We start from the raw sequence: 21,757 nt of genomic DNA on the forward strand, positions 1-21,757 counted from the left end.
AAAAAAAAAAAAAAAAAAAAAAAAAAAAAAAAAAAAAAACTGAATCAAGTATTGTAAGAACAGCTGTAATGGAAACCACAATACACAGTATGAACCAAGAAAAATGTATTTATCATAAATCAATGGTAGTGCTGAAAATGCAGTTTCAAGTGGAAACTGCAATATGTCGGTACAAAGATATGCATGTTTTGGTTGTAAACTGAATCATTTGTCCCATAAGAATCTTTAACTATCTCTCTGAAAGAAAATAAACCCGGTATCGTAACGAAACATTTCAGCATTAGTGGGGACCTGATATATATCAGTAAAGAAAAAAATACTGATAAATCAACTAAATATTATTATTCTCTCCAAAACAGAACAGACAATATTTTGTTTCTCATCACAGCAAAGATTAAAGCTATAAAGAATTGAAAATCAATCTTTGCACCAAGAATTTATGACAGAGCTGACGATTAGCATTACAAATTGCTCTTGACCCCCTTATTGTATAGGTTATATAACTACCAAATTTCACGTAGATTTTACGATAAATAAAAATATGTTAATTTATTTTTTAAGTGTAAACAAGTGTCACTTTTGGTATCAATATATATATATATATATATTAAAAACAAAGATTCCAAGACTTACCAAGCGGGAAAGCGCCGGCAGACAGGCACATGAACAAAACACACAAACACACACACACAGAATTACGAGCTTTCGCAACTGGCAGTTGCTTCGTCAGGAAGGAAGGAAGGAGAGGGAAAAATGAAAGGATGTGGGTTTTAAGGGAGAGGGTAAGGAGTCATTCCAATCCCGGGAGCGGAAAGACTTCCCTTAGGGGAAAAAAAGGACAGGTGTACACTCGCGCGCACACACACACACACACACACACACACACACACACACACACACACACATATCCATCTGCACATACACAGACACAAGCAGACATATTGTGTGTGTGTGTGTGTGTGTGTGTGTGTGTGTGTGTGTGTGTGTGTGTGTGTGTGTGTGTGTGTGTGTGTGTGTGTGTGCGTGTGTACACCTGTCCTTTTTTTCCCCTAAGGGAAGTCTTTCCGCTCCCGGGATTGGAATGACTCCTTACCCTCTCCCTTAAAACCCACATCCTTTCATTTTTCCCTCTCCTTCCTTCCTTCCTGACGAAGCACCTGCCAGTTGCGAAAGCTCGTAATTCTGTGTGTGTGTTTGTGTGTTTTGTTCATGTGCCTGTCTGCCGGCGCTTTCCCGCTTGGTAAGTCTTGGAATCTTTGTTTTTAATATATTTTTCCCATGTGGAAGTTTCTTTCATATATATAAGAACTTCCAAAATTTGATATGGTTACTTATCTCCATACAAAGAACAAATAAGCCAAGTCACACCCAGATCTGAGATGGTGGGTGAGATAACCTGGATGACTTGACATGGAATAATCCAAAGACAAAAGACAACAGAACTTCATAACTGAGACCTAAGCATTAGTAGTTGTGCTTTTGATTGCCCTTTCTCCATCAGGAAGCTGGATATTGCATCTATATCTTATGACACATTACCTCAACATGATAGGGAGCAATTGCAACATATAGTAACACTTAACAGCGAAGATAGCAGATTTTCTTTTGCCCTTTTTTTAGTGCACATAGGCAGAAGGGTAACTTCTGGGTACTTGAAAACTGTTTATATTAATTTCCTGTCTAAAGCCAGGAAAGGATAATAAATGACTAATTAGTTACTATTGTGTAGCTTTCACAGGCCCTGTAGAAAATTCATTAAATCTAGACACACCCTCTCGTAGGAAATATCAACCAACCAGATATATTCTGAGCTCCTGGAGGAGTTACATTAGACTTCCTTTAAGGTGTAATATTATCAGGTAGCACTAACCACAGGACTTACAGAAATGTTTTATCATTATATAGTTCTTCCACGTCCAATATTGCTGTACGTATGACATCAGCAATGTGACAGTTTTTACAATTCTGATTTACATTGCAACATTCATGGTAAGTAACCTCATTCATAGGCTAGAGTTAGTGTACAAATGTTATCTTGTTCTGTAGTTTGTCTAATTTTATGGTCACATTTCCACTTGACACATGGGTGGAAGAAGAGCATAAGTCAAAATGGTAATATTGAGATAACTGAGTTTACAAATTTAGTGCTTTTAAAAGTTGTCCTAAGAAAAGGAGTTTTTGCTGTGATATACTAGATGATAAAGCTGACTACGCAGGGAATAGCTATACCTAGTTTTACAAATGAAAGTCTATTTCCAGAAGTTACTGTCTTTAGTATAAATCACTGCTGTGCACCGAGCTTTCTGAAAAAGTTTACAGACCATACACATTCGTTTACTCTTATAACTTTAAGGTTATCTTTAACATCTTAGACTTCGGTCCTTCCATGACTCTGTAAAGGTAGGATTCTTTTCAGCATTGTAGCTGTAAACTTTAAATCTTTCCAAACTGAAGTATGTAATAGAAAACAGGGTTTTCTTGTATGATTCATCCATCATTTCCTTAGATGTTTAAGCATGTGGAATGAGTCAAAGTATACATGTGAAATGCGATTAGCTATTTTCTGATAAGATAAACTGTGAACCGTGGATGAAGGGGACCAAGAAGATTCCATATTACTAGATTTCTAGAAAGCATTTGACATGGTGGCACACTGCAGACAGTCAATGAAGGTATGAGCATACAGACTAGGTTTCCAGATATGAGTGGTTTGAATACCTCTCAAGTAACAGAACCCATTACATTGTCCTTGATGGTGAGTGTTCATCAGAGACAAGAGTATCATCTGGATTGCCCCAGGGAAGTGTGATAAGACTGTTATCATCCCCTATATGCATAAATTATCTGACAGACAGGGTGAGCAGCAATATGTGGCTGCTTGCTGATTATGCTGTGGTGCATGGGAAGGTGTCATAGTTGAGTGACTGTAATAGGAGACTTAGATGGGATTTCTAGTTGGTGAGATGAATGGCAGTTTGCTTTAAATGTAGAAAAATGTAAGTTAATGGAAATGAGTGATGGTAGAGTACAGCAGTAGTAATGTACTGCTTTACACAGTCACATTGATTAAATATCTAGACGTAACATCACAGACTAATATGAAAAGAATGAGCACTTACGAGCGGTAGTAAGGAAGGCAAAAGTTCGACTTTGGTTCATTGGGCAAATTTTAGGCAGTATGATTCACTTGTAAAAGAGACTGCGCATAGATTAGTGTGAGAACTGCTATATTGTAAGGAATCCCCACCAGAATGGTTTAAAAGAAGACATTTAAGCAATTCAGAGGTGGGCCACTAAATTTGTTACTGGTAGGTTCAATTGACATACATGTATCACGGAAATGATTCATGAACTCAAGTAGGAATCCTTGAAGGGGAGACAACATTCTTTTCACAGAGCACTTTTGAGAAAATTTAGAGAGCTGGTATTCGAAGCTGACTAGAGAATGATTCACTGCCACCAGTGTACATTTTGTGCAAGGGCCACGAAGGTAAGATATAAAGCTTGTATAGAGGCATGTAGAGAGTTGGTTTTCCCTCACTCTGTTTGCGGGTGTAACAGCAGAGGAAAATGACTAGTACAAGGTACTCTTTTCCTCATACCACATAGTGGCTTTCGGAAGCTGTAGATGTAGATACATAAGACAGACATCGTAAAAACTTTATCCGTTTACAGTATTAACAGTGACCTACCATATACTGCTGAGAAATTAATAAGAAAGCTATTACTGTAAAAGAGCTGCTCCCTCCTCTGTTTTATTATACACAAAAGAGTAAAATCTGTGCCACAAGCCCTAGCTATGTTTTTGGCCTGGCTATTGACAGAACACAGCCTTTCTTTGTGCAGCACAAGGAGGGAGAAGGTGATGAACTCAGTGCGCTGGCCGCCTTTTACCCCTCCAGAAAGATCCCTGGTATTCATTTGATAGAAGGCTGAGTGGACCTGGGGCCATCCTGGAAGGACTGGAACGAGCATAAATCACCACCCCATCCAGCATAGAACATGGCACCTCCAGTGCCAGAGTCTAGCACTCTACCTGCTAAACCATTGTGACCCTGTTTTATTTATAGTTGCTGTTTATCTGTCATTAGTAGTTTCATATTTACTTGATTACGATTATATTCTTAAAGACATATAAACAAAGAGTCCTGTTTACAGTATTTATACATATATAAAAAAATCTCTGCTCCTTGCCATGAAATTAACAGAACTTTTCTATCGTCGGAACTAGTTTTTCAGATAATTTGTAGGAAGAATAAATAATGAGGTAAGTTTTCTATTTTCTTTTGAATTCATAGTGATTACCAATTTCTTGCTTTATGCCAGGCCGGAGTTAGTTTATCGTCTTATCACCAGAGTACACAACACAATTCTGGATCCTGGATAATGAAGCAAAATCTGTATGAAGATTATTTTTGTGACTGTATGTATCGGAGTCCTGCTGAAACTGATTTTTATGATCAGAAACAAAAGCTATTAAGGAGTAAATGTATTGGGAAGTGTATGTAAGAATTCCAATATGGTTACAAAGCCATCTACAAGATGTACAGTTATTTACTTCAGACAATAGTCTTACTGCTCACTTCTGCTAATGTGTGTGCACTGCCCCAAAAAATAGTTCAGTAAGAGAATAAGGATTGAAAATTTGCAAGATACTCCAACACTCTTGTCTTTAGGTCAAAGTGAGAGACACTTAAAAGTGCATAGCACACTGAAGAGCACTTCTTGATTAGTTTATCCATGTAGTGACTTCATTTTAAACAGTTATCCAGCATGACTCTAAGAAATTTTATACACTGTGCATCATTCAGTGTATAATCACTAATGTGTATGTCTAGTGCTAAAAGATTGTTATTTTTTGCTTAACCCTCGAGCGGGCTTGCTGAATTGTGTAACACAAGCAGTCACACAGTGTACTTTGTGCACATGTAAAGAACAGCTATCTTTATATTATAAAAGCAAGCATATGGGAGCAACATCAAAGTTTAGTCTTTGTTTAATTAAACATCGATAAAATAAACTTATTATATGAGCTAAAGCAGTGCTTAATCAAATAATTATAGAATAAACTTTCGTTGTATCATTTTGTTGCTGCGTACAAGTGTTACCTCATAGTAATGACCCATTCTGAACGTTACACAGTGCAGTTGCTTTGGATCCCAACCAAACGCTTATTCATTTACTAATTATCTTGTAGACAATTATCTCATTGTAGGATTGTGCTGCTAGCTAGGATTCTGTGGCAATTCGTTGCACAAATCATAAATTTTTTCTCACCTAGCTTGCTGTTCATTTTATAATACTGCTGCTCATTTGGATGGATGGCAACACAATTCATAACTATATTAGCAGAGGCAATAATGAGGGAATAGGTATGGGCTCTTAGTTTTAAAACAACAATAGAGCAGGTTCGCGCACTTTGTACATAGGCAGGCCCACTCAAGGCTTAAAATGGCATGAAATGAGTCTTCAGAAGATAAAAACTTAAACTGCTAGCTGTGAGCCACTTGTAGTTCTTTTAGCTATCATCTGAACTGTGTCTGCTAAGCTTGAAACTTGACCCTTGATTAGTGTGTCTGGGTCATCAGCAATCATTACATATGTTAAAATTCACGTTAAAGCCAGTGGAGGATCATTTATGTAGGTTAGAAATGAGTGGACTCTACGTCAATCCTTGTATCACTCCACACGTTATGTTCCCCCATTTTAAGCTTATTTACATGCCTGAGATTTTTAACTCTTGTGACCTCCACGTTTACAGTTGTGTTTTCTCTGAATACCCTCCATTATTTGCCCTATTTTTGTCTCTGCATGTTTTCCTGTTTCTGACCTGTAAAACTTAAGATATTGTAGCCTTACAGCTGTTTTGTCTTGCTTCCAAACAAATTAATGCACTGTTCACATTACATTCATCCCATTATGCATATGCATAGCCAATCTTTAAATTGTGTTTCAGTCTGTTGATGTATTTGTGTCTGTCACAATTCTTTTGACTTGAGCATTTTTCATAACAGTGAGGAACATATGCTCATGTAGAAATTGTTTCTCCATAATGGAATATCTGTGACAACCCATTGGGATGGATTATTAACACCTTTAACAATAATTTTAATGTTTCAGGGGTGCAGCTGATGAAGACGAAGATGACTTTCCTAGTGGCTTTGAGTCAGAGCTGGCTGTTATGGAGCAGATGGAACTTGAACAACAAGCTGACAGCCAAGAACTCATTGGACAGGTAATATTTATATACAAATATCTACAAGTTTATTAATTTATTTGAGTCAGAAGCTGCACAAAATTCTGCACCAAATAACGCTACCATATTATAGGATACTGCTAAAAGAACAATTTACATAGGTTACATAATAGAGCAAAAGAAGAGAAAACAAAATTATCTGTGTTCATAATTGAACAAAGCAACTGCATCACCTTCAGCTTTCTTCAGCTCTTCATCACTTCATGCCTCAGGGCGGCATGGATGGCAGCATCAGTGATTCCATTTCTGTTCTGTGAATTCACATTGTTTTGGTCTGTTGGAAAATATGGATTGGACAAGGCTGTTCCTGGATTTAAAAACACTTGACATTAGCCTGTTCAGTGATCTCTAGGTCCTAAAGTAGTCCAGGTGGTAGACACTGAGCAGGTTTCATCCACATTTGAAATTGTTCTCAGGAAACACATGGAGAAATAATTATTGCTGACGTTGAATTGAGGGACTGCTTCTAGATTTCAACCTAGATCTTGGTAGCTGATGAGCATAGACAGGGTGTTAATGAGTTAGTTTATCTTTTTCCTTTCAACATCTACAGCTGCTTTATGATGTATATCAGGTGGTGCAGTACCTGCCAAACAATAAACTTTGTCTGTAGGTGTCAGTTAGACATCCAGTGGTCAATCATGCAGTTCCCTGCAATGTGACATCCATTTCCTCTGCATGGGCAGAGATACATCTCACAGGGAATGCAAACACCCCTGTAGAGTAACAGAGTAACATGGCAGAGGTTCTACTGTCTTTATGTTGGCTCCTCAGTTACTACCAGTGAGTTTCCCAATGATACTTCATTATGTTAAAGACCTGTCTAAAGTGACGCCAAGATATGTAGACATAAAGCAGCATTCCTTGGAAACTTCCCAGTTAACTTTTAATATTGATTTGCTTGTCTGTATCAGAGTCGGTAGCCACAGATCTGTATTCCTGAGGATTAGATTTCAGATGGTCCTTACCAAAATACTGATGGAAAGATCAGTGCTGTTGTAAGAATTTGTTCAGTTAGTTTTTGCTTGGGTTGCAAGAGCAAGATGGTCTGCATGTATGAAGCTATTGCAAGTGTTAGGCCTTGGTTGGTCATTGGGTTATGTATAACATACAGGGGAAAAGACACATCCTTGAAGCAAGCCATTCTCTTGGTTTCTCCAACGATGACACATTCCTTGAAACTCGGCTAATAACATTTGACTGTGTAGTAAAGTGTCAACGTCACAGGGGTCAAACTGTTCAAAAGAAGCCTTTAAAGTACTTTATAAAGATGACATAGTGAAATAGGTTGGATGATATTTTCCAAGATGTCAGTCTGACAACTACTTTGATTTTCTCCACACTTCAAGGATCTGCGTCTCACACAAGCAATTATTAATGAATTGGACAAGCTATTTGATTGTTATTTGTTCAATTTTTTTATTTGGTCCATCATCCAGGTCAACTGCTTTATGGTTCTTGCGTTAGCGAATGGTTTCTTGCTTTCTTGCAGTTCTTTTTCAATAAATTCACAAAGTTAAGGATGTAATCACTGTTGAATATTTTATGGTGTAGTCCTGTATTCAGTAAGTGACAAATTAACCTAAAATTTTTTGCCTTAAATAGTGAAATGCGTGTAATATTTAAAGGTAATGTGAAGTTCTTACTTGCCTGTTTCTGTTTCAAAGGAGCTTTGAGGCATTGTGGTCATGTGCTCTAATATTAGTTCATTATGCAAGCTATCTGGCCAGTGATAGTTGTGATATGCCGTGAGTGTTTAAACTTATGTTATAAATATTAACCAGGGCTACTATACTCACATTGCCAGCAGGAAATATCATAAGTCTTACCAGGTAATCATCATGTTAAGAAGATAGTGCAGACCTCAGACTTTTTATTTCATAAGACCTTTTCTCTAGCAAAGAGCTATTTTTATTAAAATTGTCATGAGTGATCTAATTATAATTGGAAAAACTTTTATCGACCGCTAAACAATGGTCACGCTACATACTGCTTGTTGCAGTGTAATGACACATGCGTTGGATGTTGTGTGTACTTGTTGCCCACTTTGTATTATGGCACTCAGATATACATACTATGGCCATATTTGCTACTTTTTTAATAAGCTGGGTGGAATTCTAATTATAGGGTTGCCACAAGCTTTGGAAATCAGGGATATTCAAATGTGTCACAGAAATCAGAGAATTTTAAATGTGTCACAGAAATCAGGGAATTTGGAAAAAAAGACACTGAAAAAATACCGTATTTATCTCAGTAGATGAAATGGTTTTTTTTACTGAGATGTCATGCATCACCACTGGCTGGATGCAGCTGAGTACGCGCGGCGATTCCCTACTCCCTCATTACTCCTGCTTCTCTCCTTTCTACCACTCCCCTCAGCTTGCAGTCAGTGCTGCCACCACTTCTTGCCACTAAGTTAGCAGCTGCCGATGAGAAGCAGGGAGGCATGAATGGTTTGTTTGGATCTGATTCTCATAGATTGTTGACACAGCGGCTGGAGAAGGCGGCCCCATGTGCACGAGTTGTGTCTTGAGTGATTGTGTGTGTGTGTGTGTGTGTGTGTGTGTGTGTGTGTGTGTGTGTGTGTGTGTGTGTGTGTGTGTGTGTGTGTGTGCGCTCTCATTTTATGACAAAGGCTATTGCCGAAAATTTAGTTGTGAGAGAGTGATTGCCTTTTCTGTGTGTCTGTCTGCAGCTCAGCGATCATCTTTACAGTGAATTGCTACCTATCCTCGTTAGTACTGATTCTCAGAGTATTTGCACAAGTTATCTGTTGCGTGGATTGATTACTGCGGTCTCATCTCATCTCATCTCATCAACTCCTGAGGGGCTCAGCATTTGTATGCTGAGTAAGGGCGTGGCAACCCCAGAGTTCCTAAGCTGGGGACTGGTAAGCACAATCAGTCCTCTGTCACCGTAAGCTCTGGTCATACTTCAACGACCACCATGCGGTGCAATGGTGGAATGTTGTGTGTTTCGGAGAATGAGGGTCTTTGCTTCACTACCCAGACCGTGAGGAAGGTACACCTCAAGGTGTGCTTCATGCTGATGAGGTGAATGGCTGTTGAGGTAAAATAGTCTTTAGCCGGCAATTCTGGGGCACCTGCTGCCCCCTCCCCCCCAAGTTGTATAAGGCTTGCTCAGGCATGCAGGCCTCTGCCTGGGTTGACAGTTGTTTCCCTAGTGTCTGGTGGGATCTCTATGGAACGAACTCGTCAGACTACTAATCCTGACGGGACGGGTGTACCATCAGGCAGTACCTACACCCACTCCTCAAAGAGAGCTCAGTTGGTCAGTCACCCGAAAAGCAGTCTCAGAATCATAGGAATAGGACATTAGTGTGCTATAACACTTGCATTGTAATCAAGCAAACGGGGGGAACCTCTAAGAAGATATCCCCTTTCTGTATCCACAAGGCATTGGAAGGTATTGCTGTGTCTCTGAAACATGTCAGATGACTTTGTAATGGAACATTTTTTGTTGAAACGGCTAATTCCAACAAAATATCTAAGCTTCTGGAATGTAAGGGCGTAGGTGACTACCCAGTCGAGGCTGAGCTGCATATCACCCTTAACTTTAGTAAGGGCATGGTTACCTGATCCGATATAATGGGTTAGACCCTGCGGAGTTAAATGAACAATGGAAAATATGGGTGTCGCGGAAGTGCAGAATTATATGAGGAGAGTCAATGACAAATTGGAAAAATTGGCAACATTTATTCTAATGTTTAGTACTCCAGAATTACCTTAACATATCCTTCTAGGCTATATCTGTCTTAAGGTTTGCCCGTTTGTTCCTAACCCAATGCAGTGCTACAAATGTCAAAGATTTGGCCATACCACAATGGGATGTAATGGGTAGGCTACGTCTGGAAATTGTGGGGGCTCAGCTCACAAGTCAGCAGTTCTTGTACACTTCCTCCAGAATGTGTTAACTGCTCTGGGGATCACCCACTATGGAGCAGAAAGTGTGGGGTTTTGATGACGAAAAGAAAATTAAGGAATTGAAAGTACAGAGACGCTTACTCTAAGGTGAAGCTAAAAAAGCTTTCAAAAGTGTGCAAACACCGGTTTTTGCTACTTCTTTTTCATCAGCTCTTAAGACACCAATCGCTAAGTGTAATGCCTCCAAACAAACTCGGACCACAGATTCAAGTACAAGCACATGCACATATTGATGTATTTGTGAGGGAAATGCTGCACTTGCAACTGATGTTGCTCGGAAGCCGTCAACAATAGGCTTACCACCCAAGTCACATACCTCTACCCAACATCAGAAACCAACTAAGCCATCCCAGCAACCACCTCCTCCTGTCAGTAAAGAAAAATGTACTTTGAAAAGTAGTTCTAAGTCCAAGAAAGCAGTAGTTAAATCTTCAGATCGGTGAGCTCTCTCTCTTTCTGAAGGGAACTATGCTCCTGAGGAAATGGACTTCCAGTCAGAGAAACTAGAGAGCAAGGAATGGTTAACATTCCCCCTGACCTCCCCTGTAAATCACCGTCTCCGAGGGAGAAAGAAAAGAACAATCATCGCTAACCAATGGCTTCCACAGGGATTTCTGTGTTGCAGTGGAATTTGAATGGATATCGCTCACATTGAGAAGAATTGCAGCTACTGGTCCAGGAGAAACCTTTCTGCATCTGCTTACAAGAAACGCATCTTAAAGTAACTGACACACCTGCATTACAGGGCATACATAAAGGACATTACTACTGGAGGCAGGGCTAAAAGTGGAGTGGCTGTTTTCCATAATGACAGATGCCACTCCTATCCTGTTCCTCTTACCACGACCATGCAAGCAATTGCTGTGAAAGCTGTCGCACCCTTTATCACAGTGTGTTCTTTGTACCTCCCCCCTAATGATGCTTTGGATGCAGACGCACTGGCAGAACTCTTCCAGGAACTCCCACATCCCTGCTGCCTTATGGGGGACTTCAGTGCCCACAATGTGCTGTGGGGCTAAGCTACCATTTTCTCCAGGGGTCAGATGATCGAGCGACTCGTCCATTCTGAGAATATCTGCCTTCTGAATGCGGGTCAGGTAACTCTTTTCAACAGCTACAGGGCTTTTTCAGCCATTGACCTTTGTTTTTGTTCCCCAGCTATTGTGGACTCAGTTCAGTGGAAAGTGGCTTCAGATTTACATTCTAGTGACCACTTCCTAGTGTGGATCCATCTGCCGGCTAGGACGGTGGCCAGCAGGAGACCACGCAGATGGATGATTCAATGGACAAATTGGTTACAGTACAGTCGACAGGCTATTTGTGAACAAAAGGATTGTGGCCCATATCACTTGTGAGATCCAATGGGCTGCCGCAGAGTCCATCCCCATGACTAGTAACCACCTCAGATGACAATGGCCTATACCTTGGGGGAATTATGCCTGTCGATTGGCAATCAGGGCCAGACGAACAGCTGTGCAGAACTTCAAACACTGTCCAACTACAGACAATCTTCTTGCCTTCTAGTCTGCGAGAGCACATGCAAGGCGAGTGATCAAAGAACAGAAGAGGGCTTCCTGGAGGGAATTCACAACTTCCATTAATCGGTCCACTTCCACTGCCCAAGTTTGGGAATCGACAAGATGGATTTCTGGCAAGAGTAGTACACGTCCCCCTTATGGCCTTGTCAAATAATGGGGTCTCGGTGGACACGCCAGAAGACATGGCTCACGTTTTAGCTGAACACTTCTTTACTGTGACTACATCATCCAGACAAGCTCCTGCTGTTCAGGTATTCAGTAGGACTGCAGAGATGAGGAACTTCCGTTTCTTCTTGCATAATGAGGAAGTCTACAACCTTTCATTCTCCATGTGGGAACTGGAATCAGCTTTGTCTGCCGACAGAGACACTGCTCCAGGACCTGATGAGATCCATTATGCCATGCCTTGTCATCTGTGCCCTGAAGCAAAAGGACAGCTCCCCTCTTGTTTCAGTCAGATCTGGTTTGATGGACAGTACCCTATGACTTGAAAGGAGGCAATATTAATTCCACTCTCAAAACCAGGCAAGGACCATAGTGCCCCTAACAGTTATAGGAGTGTCACCCTTACCAGTTGTATGGGTAAGACTCTTGAACGATGGTCAGCCGCCGCCTCGTCTTGCTTCTCAAGTCCCAAGGACACCCGAGTTAATCCCAGTGCGTTTTCAGGCACTACCGTTCAACCATTGACAACTTAATTCTGCTGGAGACAGTGATACAGGAGTCCTTCTTACACCGAAACCATTTGGTTTGTGTGTTTTTTGACCTCGAAAAAGCAAATGACACTACTTGTGGGTACAGTGTCCTTTGCCAACTTCATGAATGGGGACTACATGGATGCTTGCCACTTCTGATCCATTCCTTTCTCGAGGACCAGCATTTTCATTTTCGCATTGTGAAGCCATGTCTGATTGCTAATCTCAGGAGGATGGGGTGCGCCAGGGCAGTGTCACATTGTTTGCCATCACTATCAGTGGCATTTCCTCTGCAGTCAGGAGCCCTGTCAAATGATCTTTGTTTGTGGATAGCTTTGCTGTCTTCTACTCTTCTTCTGATCTTACGACAACGATGAGGCAACTACAGGTGACCATTAAGAGGGACTGCCTGTCAATTTTAACCAAGCTCATCAGAGTTTTAACCAAGCAGTGCTCACAATGGGGGACAGTATTTTAAGTGATCAAGACACTGTGCTCTTTTTGGGTTTATTATTTGACTTTAAATTAACTTGGTTCCCACACTTGAAAGAGCTACAAACAAAGGCCCCAAGCGACCAAGCCATTTGGTATACTTGCTACAGACTGTTTCGAGTATCTGGATCTCTCAGGCATCAAAATACACGCCCAAGGGTGGAACGCACTACCGCCTTCGTGTCTTCAGAAGCCCAAAGTGATTTCAAGCTTGACACAGTACAAGGTAACTGGTTCTCCAGATTTTGTTTTTACAACTTTGTGTTTGTCTATTTCGAGTACGTACCACAGTTTTATCGTTATTTATACAGATGGATCCCAGCAGGGGAATGCACTTGGTTGTACTGCTGTTTTCCCTGATAGGGTTTTTATAGTGTCTCCCAGAACAATTTGCAAATTATGATGCGGAGTTATATGGCATTCTGATGGCACCGGAGAGGGTTCATGGACATCACCGAACAAGGCTTCTTGTCTGTTCAGACTCTCTACAAGTGCTTCACCAAATGTATCCAGTAGACTCACTGATTCAGCTCATTCAGCAGTTCCAACACCGTGACAAGGAGGTGGTCTTTTGCTGGTTACTTGGCCACATTGGGATACAGGGCAACAACATGACCGACAAAGCTGCTAAGGAAGCATGTTGGGATAGTGCTGTCGATCAGTGTCCCATCCCATTGCATGCCATCATTTCATTTTCTGACGCATGCGTCAGTGGGAGACTGAATGGTTGCAGATGACAGAGTGACAGACAACAAACTGTGGTCCCTCAAATCGACCATAAAGGCTTAGTGGACTTCATGTCAGCCTCACCACTGGAAGGAGGTTATGCTTACCAGACTGCGCATCAGGCAGCTTACCAGACTGCATCAGGCATAGCCCTTTCACACATGGCTTTCTCAGGCGGCAGGATCCACCACTGTGTGAAGTTCGTGGTGTGCCATTTTCAGGTCAGCACTTTGTAGCTATGTGTGTCCTATATATGACATTAGGGCAACCCTCAGTCTCGCTGGAGTTCTGCCCACCATCCTTGCAGATACCAATACCAGTGTTACAAGAGTGGTGAAATTTTGTGAACTGTCAGGCCTCATCCCTAAATTGGTGGGAAGGACAGCAGACATTAATAAATTATAAAAGTTTCCACATGTGGGAACAGCAATTGTCCCCACCCATGAGATTGACATGCTGACTTTTCATCATGCCACTGATGACCATGATGTTAAGCACTCCCTCAACCCAAATAATCATCATCATATCAACATGCTGTTTATGACATGTGAATAGCTGGCCACACGAGTGGATTCCCATGATGAGCTAAAACCATAAGCCATTTTGCGGGCATCTCTAATGAATTGGGCCTGCCAAACTGAAGCCCATCATTTCCCACTAATGTGTGGGCTCTGCACATCATGTGTAGTCTCACCTAACTGCCCACAGGCTGAGTCTGTGTGTGGCATAATGCGATAGATTTTCATGGTTTATCTATGGACCAAGGACCGAGGTGCTCCTCGGTAAGCTAGAGGCCATAGTCGATGGATTCCAAGAATTGCGACTGTCTCACTGCAAGTACTCTGTGCAGTTTTATAGCCATTTTATTTATTGTAGTACATTTTGGCACTTTGAAAGTAGTTCATATATTAGAAAATACAGACATTAAGAAGAAGAAAATTTTGGCAGTCGCTGGCAGTTTGTGTGCTTTATACTTGTATATTTCTTGAACAAAAATCACACAATACCTGTAATATAATGGACATAACACAGTGAGTAATAACTGACAATAGTGAACATAGTAGAACCAATATTTGGTGACGGTCACCTATAGTGTTGGTTCCAGCAATTCTTCCCTGCCTTATATCCTCCTTTCAAGAGGCCTCCTTTTTCTGAGGTTATTTCTGAAATCAGTAAAGGTATTTGAAATCTTGCGACTCCAAGGAAATGTGTGTATTTGTCGCCTGATGTGTTTTGTTTTATTGAAATAAAATAACAGCAGCGGCCTTAATTAAAATCATATACCATTGGGCTTGTTTTCTCCATCTGGAAACAGTTCAATACAAAAGATGTTGGTGTTAGTACTTAAGACTTTTGCTCACACAAGAGAGAAATACAGAAGTCCTGACATTGTTTTGTCATCTTATGTCTTTACTTACCCTTGAGATCTCATAATTTTTTAGAGAACATTGCAAAAATTTGTTCTGCAAATCAGGGAAATATCAGGGAATTTCACTTGGGGAAACTTGTGGAAACCCTGGATTATGACTGCTTAGTGGCAGTTTTAACAAAAACTTATTTGAATAAATTAGGTAGTATATTCCAAGTGACAGTGTCAATTTTCATTAAGAGTACTTGTTATCCATCAAGTTCACTAGTATAGATTTTGGTCATTAGCAGTTTGTTTATTTTAAACACTCCTTATTTTTCATTTCAACTGTAGTGGATCTAATAAGTAAACGTTCCATACTTGCTGATTAGACTGAATTAAGTTATAGTGGAAGGCTATAAGTTTAAAATAAAGCAAAGTGACTATTTGCCAAAGTCACTAAACTGATGTTAATGTATAATAAATACTGGTCAAAGTTGTTGATATCTGGCTCTGGATTATTTCCCAATGTAGGGTTTATTGCAGGAAAGGGTATTGAGACAATTGCTGCTCAAGTCATATTATTAATGATCTTGCAGGCGATATTAATAGAAACCTTGGATTTTCCATAGATGATGCAAGTGTTTATAATGAAGTAGTGTCTGATGGAAGCTGTGCAAATATTCAGAACTTAGATCTTAATAGGATTGCAAAGTGGTGCAAAGACTGACACTTCATTTTAAATGTTCACAAATTTAAAAGTGGGTACTTCCCTAAATGAGAAAACAGTATCCTACATCTACAACATAAGTTATTCAAAATTAGACTCAGTTATCTCATACAAACACCTAGGTGTAGCAATATGGAGGGATATGAAATGGAATGATCATGTATACTTAGTAATAGGTAAGGCTGGTGGCAGACTTCTGGGAAAATGTAGTCTGTTCACTAAGGAAGCTGCTTAAAAATCACTTGTGTTTCACATAGTAGAATATCACTGATATGTGGGACCTGTACCAAATATGACTAACAGCAGGTATTGATCATATCAAAAGCAAGGCAGCACAAATGGTTACAGGGTTGTTTGACTCACAAGACATGGTCACACAAATGTTGAAAAACATGAATCGACAACTCTTTAACATATATGTAAATTATCCCACAGAAAGCCTGCTTACAAAATGTCAGAAACCAATGTTAACCCCTTTAGTAATGACTTTTCAAATTATATTCAAAAAAATATTTTTTTATTAATGACAAACATTCTATAATGAATGATGTGACATACAGACACATGAAGACAGCTTTCAAAGCTATCTCGTACCACTGGTGACCATTTGTTGCTCACCTGATGAAATGTCATCACTTTCAGTCTCTAATGAAGTAACAGCACATTATTCTTCACTTTCTGAGCCATAAAATTAAATGTCAAAATTGGTATCACTGTTATCATCAATCTTTGAAAGCATTGCCTAAACAACAAAACAGAAGAAAATCTGAAAGTGCATATTTTGTTGTCAAGTATCCAAAGCTGCACACAGTAAAGACAGTATCTAGTGGCAACACTTCAACCAGAACATGATAGCCAGGCTACAAATGGTAGTAGCAGATGCTTTCTAGTGGTGGACACTTAACTATCAGTGCTGCAATGGATATAAGCAGGATTTTATTTTTTCAAAGGTCTTTTCTTAAGTTGCCTGGGTATACCCACAATTTTTAGTTCCTGTAAAAATAATAAAAACGAGATAAATTGTGATTCTAAGTTAAGGGGTTAAGAGAAAAATCTCTACAGATATTCTTCAGCCCCTGTATATCACTCTCTTAGGGAATAAGAAGACAAAATAGCACTATTTACAGCACAAACAGCGGAATTCTCCCAGCTCTCTGTATATGATTTAGGATGGTGAGGAGGAACCCACATATTTGGTACAATGCTCTGTCACGCACTTCACAGTGGTTTGAAGAGTATGCTTATAGAGAAAAATACTTTAAGTGAATTTGAGATAAAATTAACAATAAATGGCTTATCTGGTGGCGACATCCAAATACTGACAGTGAAAAATGTTTATAAAGTTTGCTGCTTTGAACTGAGAAATTGTGTACAATAAATGACTCAGTCATGGTGTTTAGTGAAAACTTTATGGGAAAACACTCAGAAGTGGTGTGAAGTAGACAGTGTTCATCTCTTTCTTAATCACATTCCTTCAGCACTTTGATTACTCTTTTCCAAACATAGGTAAAATTAAACATAAGCATACAAAAGGAGTGAACAAAGTATTTTTTGTGTGCTCACACACACACACACACACACACACACACACACACACACACAAATATGTTGCTAGAGGACAAAATTTTCAAAGTGATTGGATACAGTAAAGGTCGTTCCCATTTTCAAGAAGATCATCAAACAGATGCGCACAACTTTAAGCTTAGATCACTAATGTCAGTTTGTTTGAGAATTTTTTGGACACTTTTTATGTTCTTGTATCATAACGTGTTTGTATACCTAAAATCTCCTCTGTAGGTTAGCAATGAGGTGGTTTTGCGCAGAATCAGAGAGGGAAGGAATGTGTAGAAAACACTGACAAGGAGAAGGGACAGAATGATAGGACATTTGTTAAGACATCAGGGAATGACTTCAGTGATACTATAGAGAACTGTAGAGGAAGACGGAGATTTGAGTATATACAGCAAATAATTGAGGACGTAGATTTCAAGTACTAGGTTGGCACAGCAGAGGAATTCATTACAGGCCGCATTTAACCAGTCAGAAGACTGATGACTCAAAAAAAAGAAAAGAAAAGGAGGAGGGGGGGGGGGGGACCATTGAGAATCTGCAAACAAAGATCGTATGAGACCCAGCTTGCTCTATTTGCCCATGAGATCCAGAAGGCAGAAAATTGTAGTGCCCTGTTTGATGCTGTGTTCCTCGATTTCCAAAAGGCATTCATTACAGTTCTCCACTGTTGCTTACTTAACAAAAATTTGAGAATATAAAATAGCAGACCAGCTTTGTAATTGGATTGTTGAGCTCCTGGCAAATAGGACACAGTACATTATTCTCAGTGGTGGGAAATCTTCAGGTATAAAAGTAAGATTGGGTGTAGCACTATCATTTATCACAGCTCTTAGAGACAGCCAAGGACCTGGAAGAGCAGTTTTATGGAATGGACTGTGTCTTGAAAGGAGGATATAAGATGAACATTATCAAAAGCAAAACAAGGATAATGGAATGTAATCTGATTAAATCAGGTGATGCTGACAGAATTAGATAAGGAAATGTGACACTTAAAGTAATAGATGAGTTTTGCTATTTGTAGAGCAAAATAACTGATGCTGGTCGAAGTAGAGAGGATATAAAATGTAGACGAAATGGCAAGGAAAGCATTTCTGAAGAAGAGAAATTTGTTAACATCAAGTATAGATTTGTCAGGAAGTCTTTCCTGAAACTATTTGTGTGGTGTGTAGCCATGTATGAAAGTGAAATGTGGACGATGAATAGTTTAGACAAGAAGAGAATAGAAGCTTTTGAAATGTGGTGCTACAGAAGAATGCTGAAGGTTATCTAATGAGGAGGTACTGAATAGAACTGGGGAGAAGAGGAAATTGTGGCACAACTTGAATAGAAGAAGGGATCACTTGGTAGGGCACATTCTGAGGCATCAAGGGTTCACCAGTTTAGTATTGGAGGTTAAAAATTATAGAAGGGTGACCAAGAGATGACTGCACTATGCAGATTCAGAAGGATGTAGGTTGCAGTAGGTACTGGGAGATGAAGAAGCTTGCACAGGATAGAGTATCATGGAGACCTGCATTGAACCAGTCTTTGGACTGAAGATCATATCAACATATAAGTAAACTAGCATATGGCTGAACAACTCACTGGTTTTCGATGTGGATACTCATTCCTCCTAAGACCCTCGCTCGCAATTGAAGCAATTGTCAAGGGATGGGTAATGAGGGAAATTTGCATAAACATTTTGGTTACAACAGCATGGGAGAAGTGTCAACTGTGAAATAGGGATCATTGCTGCCTTATAATACTAATGGCGAGTCGGCATTATGTAACACTGACAATGTCTTCACATTTCAGTCCACAAATTGAGGAATTTCATCATTTTACGGAAAATGATAGGTTCACAAAATGTTTAAAGTGGCACAAGACAATGAATACTTTTCAGAAGCTCAATTTACAAAGGCACTACACGTCTTACCATATTTAAGGATTCAAAATGGAAAATGAGAAAGACCTGGATAAGTATGCCATTTGCCTGAGCTACTAAAATTACACTAATTTTAGCGAAGTACCTTTGTTCTTTCATGAATGGTTGTTTGATAAAAGAGTGCTCGATAAATGCATCCAAACATTTATTAACTTTGGTTTACTTTCCACAATTATCTTCATTGAAAAACAGCGTTCATATTGACTTCACATGGTACCCACCTTTTCAGTTTAATCTTAAGGAACAATTCTGGTTTTAATGTAGGTTGTGAAAGAGCTACAACCTCTCATCTCTCTACATGTTCAGTGAAGATTGTTAAGATTGTTGACTTTCACATTGATGTGCAGCTTGATGTAATTGATCTACAATGTGACAGGAAGTATAAATACAAATTTAATAACAAGAGAAACATTCTAGATTTCTACACGCATTTTCCTCAAGATAGATTTTATTATTCACACTAAATGCTCACAGGCATAATATTAAAGTTCGTTTGCATGTATTTCTGTCGGCAACAGTTTTCAAGACCAAGACCAACAAAACACATTGGAGAAACATAGTGTCAGACCATAGCATGAATGTGTATGATGCATACTAATGATTACACCGAATATAAAACTCAAAAATCTAATGTGGGAGCTGATTAAAAATCATTGTACGTGTAATGTCTGATTAAGTGAAATTGGAAATATGTAGCCTAATATTAAAACTACCTGGCAGCTGTTCGCCCCCCCCCCCCCCCCCCCCCCCCCAAATTTATAGCCGTGCAACGATATTTACAGTGACTTACATGTTTCTGATTGCAAAATTAGATAGCTCATGGAAAGCATGGTGTCTGCCTTGTAACCTGACAAGTCTTCACATGCCTCCCCCACTCCATACCAGGTGATGTTGGAAGGGTCACAGTGCTCACAGCCCTGCACCTGCTGTCTGCTCTTGAGCATGTTGACTGTGGAGCCATGACCTAGCAGATAAAATCTGAAGCTCTACAATGCTGTGTGTGGATGATGACGTATATAAAAAAAACTACAATGCTAGAAAATAGTAACAAAATGTAGGAAACCTTTCAGAGGATAAACACTACTCTTCCATGAATAAGATCTCTACATTATTCAGAGGACACTTATTGCCCAAGAGTTATAACTCTGTTACCCAAGTAATGTAAAATCCTATTCTGCTATCAAGAAATCAACAAACGGAATAAAACGATGGAAAATCCACGATGGAATAATGGCCATATTGTCGCAGAAGAAGCTGAGTAGCACTGTGGTTTAGTGGTTATGATACTAAAGTGCTGCATGGAGGGTCATGAGTTCAAAACTCACCTACTTGCCATTCTTCAAGAGTTCTCTGAATGCTTCAATCCACAGGTGAAGAGCAAATTAGATAAATCAATGGTGAGGCACCGGATTATCACTGGAGACCATCAACCAGTAAGCCAGAGAGCATACCGTGTGTCAGCAATGGGACGTCAAATAATTTGCGTCGAGGTAGAGAAAATGATGAAGAAAGACATTCAGCCTTCACAGAGCCCATGGTCGTCACCAGTGGTCCTCGGCAGGAAGAAGGATGGCAGTTGGCGCTTTTGTATTGGTTACAGGAAGCTTAGTAAGATAACTAAAAGGGACGTTTACCCTCTTCCACGAATTGGCGATACACTAGATTGTCTGAAGGGGCTGAGGCCCTGAGGGCTTGTATGAGTTTAAAGTAATGCCGTTTGGTTTGTGTAATGCACCAGCAACTTTTGAACAGATGAAGTGGACGATGTGTCTTTGTTATATAGATGTCATTACAGTGTTCTCAGAGACATTTGATGAACATACAACAAGACTGAGGGCTGTTCTGAAGTGTCTCCAACAAGGCGGACTGAAACTTAATCCAAGAAAGTGTCTCCGTGGAGCAAAAGAAATCAAAATACTTGGATACCTTTTGTCAAATGAAGGGGTGCAGCCAGACCCAGAAAAGGTGAGATCTATAACGGAATTTCCTATTCCTAAATGTATTAGAGATGTAAGAAGCTTCCTCGGATTATGTTCTTATTACCGTTGTTTTATCAAAGACTTTTGTATCAAAGCCAAGCCACTCCAAGAACTGTTAAAAGCTGATGCTAAATTTATCTGGGGTGGTGCTTAACAAGATTCTTTCAATGTGCTGCGAAACTCTCTGATGACTGACCCAGTCCTTGGTCTGTATGATGAGAGAGCACCTACAGAACTACACACAGATGCCAGTGGATATGGGATCAGTGCTGTTGCAGTGCAAATTTCGGATGCTAGAGAGAAGGTTATAGGCTATGCTTCTAGGACACTTACAGAAGCTGAGAGAAACTGCTCAACTACGGAAAGAGAATGTCTTGCTGTGATCTGGGCCATGTGAAAATATCGACAGTATCTCTATGGAAGGCCATTCACAGTTGTTAAGGGCTATCATTCACTTTGTTGGTTGACATGTCTTAAGGATCCAACAGGACGACTCGCCAGGTGGGCACTACAAGTATGACATTACCATAGTGTACAAAAACGGAAAAAAGCA

General features: G+C 39.9%; 1 protein-coding gene across 1 annotated transcript in view; it reads left to right on the forward strand.

Annotated features, from left to right (window-relative positions):
- LOC126334770 (DNA polymerase delta catalytic subunit) overlaps window positions 1-21,757 on the forward strand; it is a 152,347-nt gene that overhangs the window by 14,221 nt on the left and 116,369 nt on the right. The window contains exon 2 of the mRNA XM_049997351.1: window positions 6,121-6,235. Within this exon, the coding sequence (XP_049853308.1) occupies window positions 6,121-6,235 (115 nt within the window). The remainder of the gene's footprint in view (window positions 1-6,120; window positions 6,236-21,757) is intronic.

Source organism: Schistocerca gregaria, chromosome 2, assembly GCF_023897955.1.
Source record: "Schistocerca gregaria isolate iqSchGreg1 chromosome 2, iqSchGreg1.2, whole genome shotgun sequence".
Lineage (NCBI taxonomy): Eukaryota > Metazoa > Arthropoda > Insecta > Orthoptera > Acrididae > Schistocerca > Schistocerca gregaria.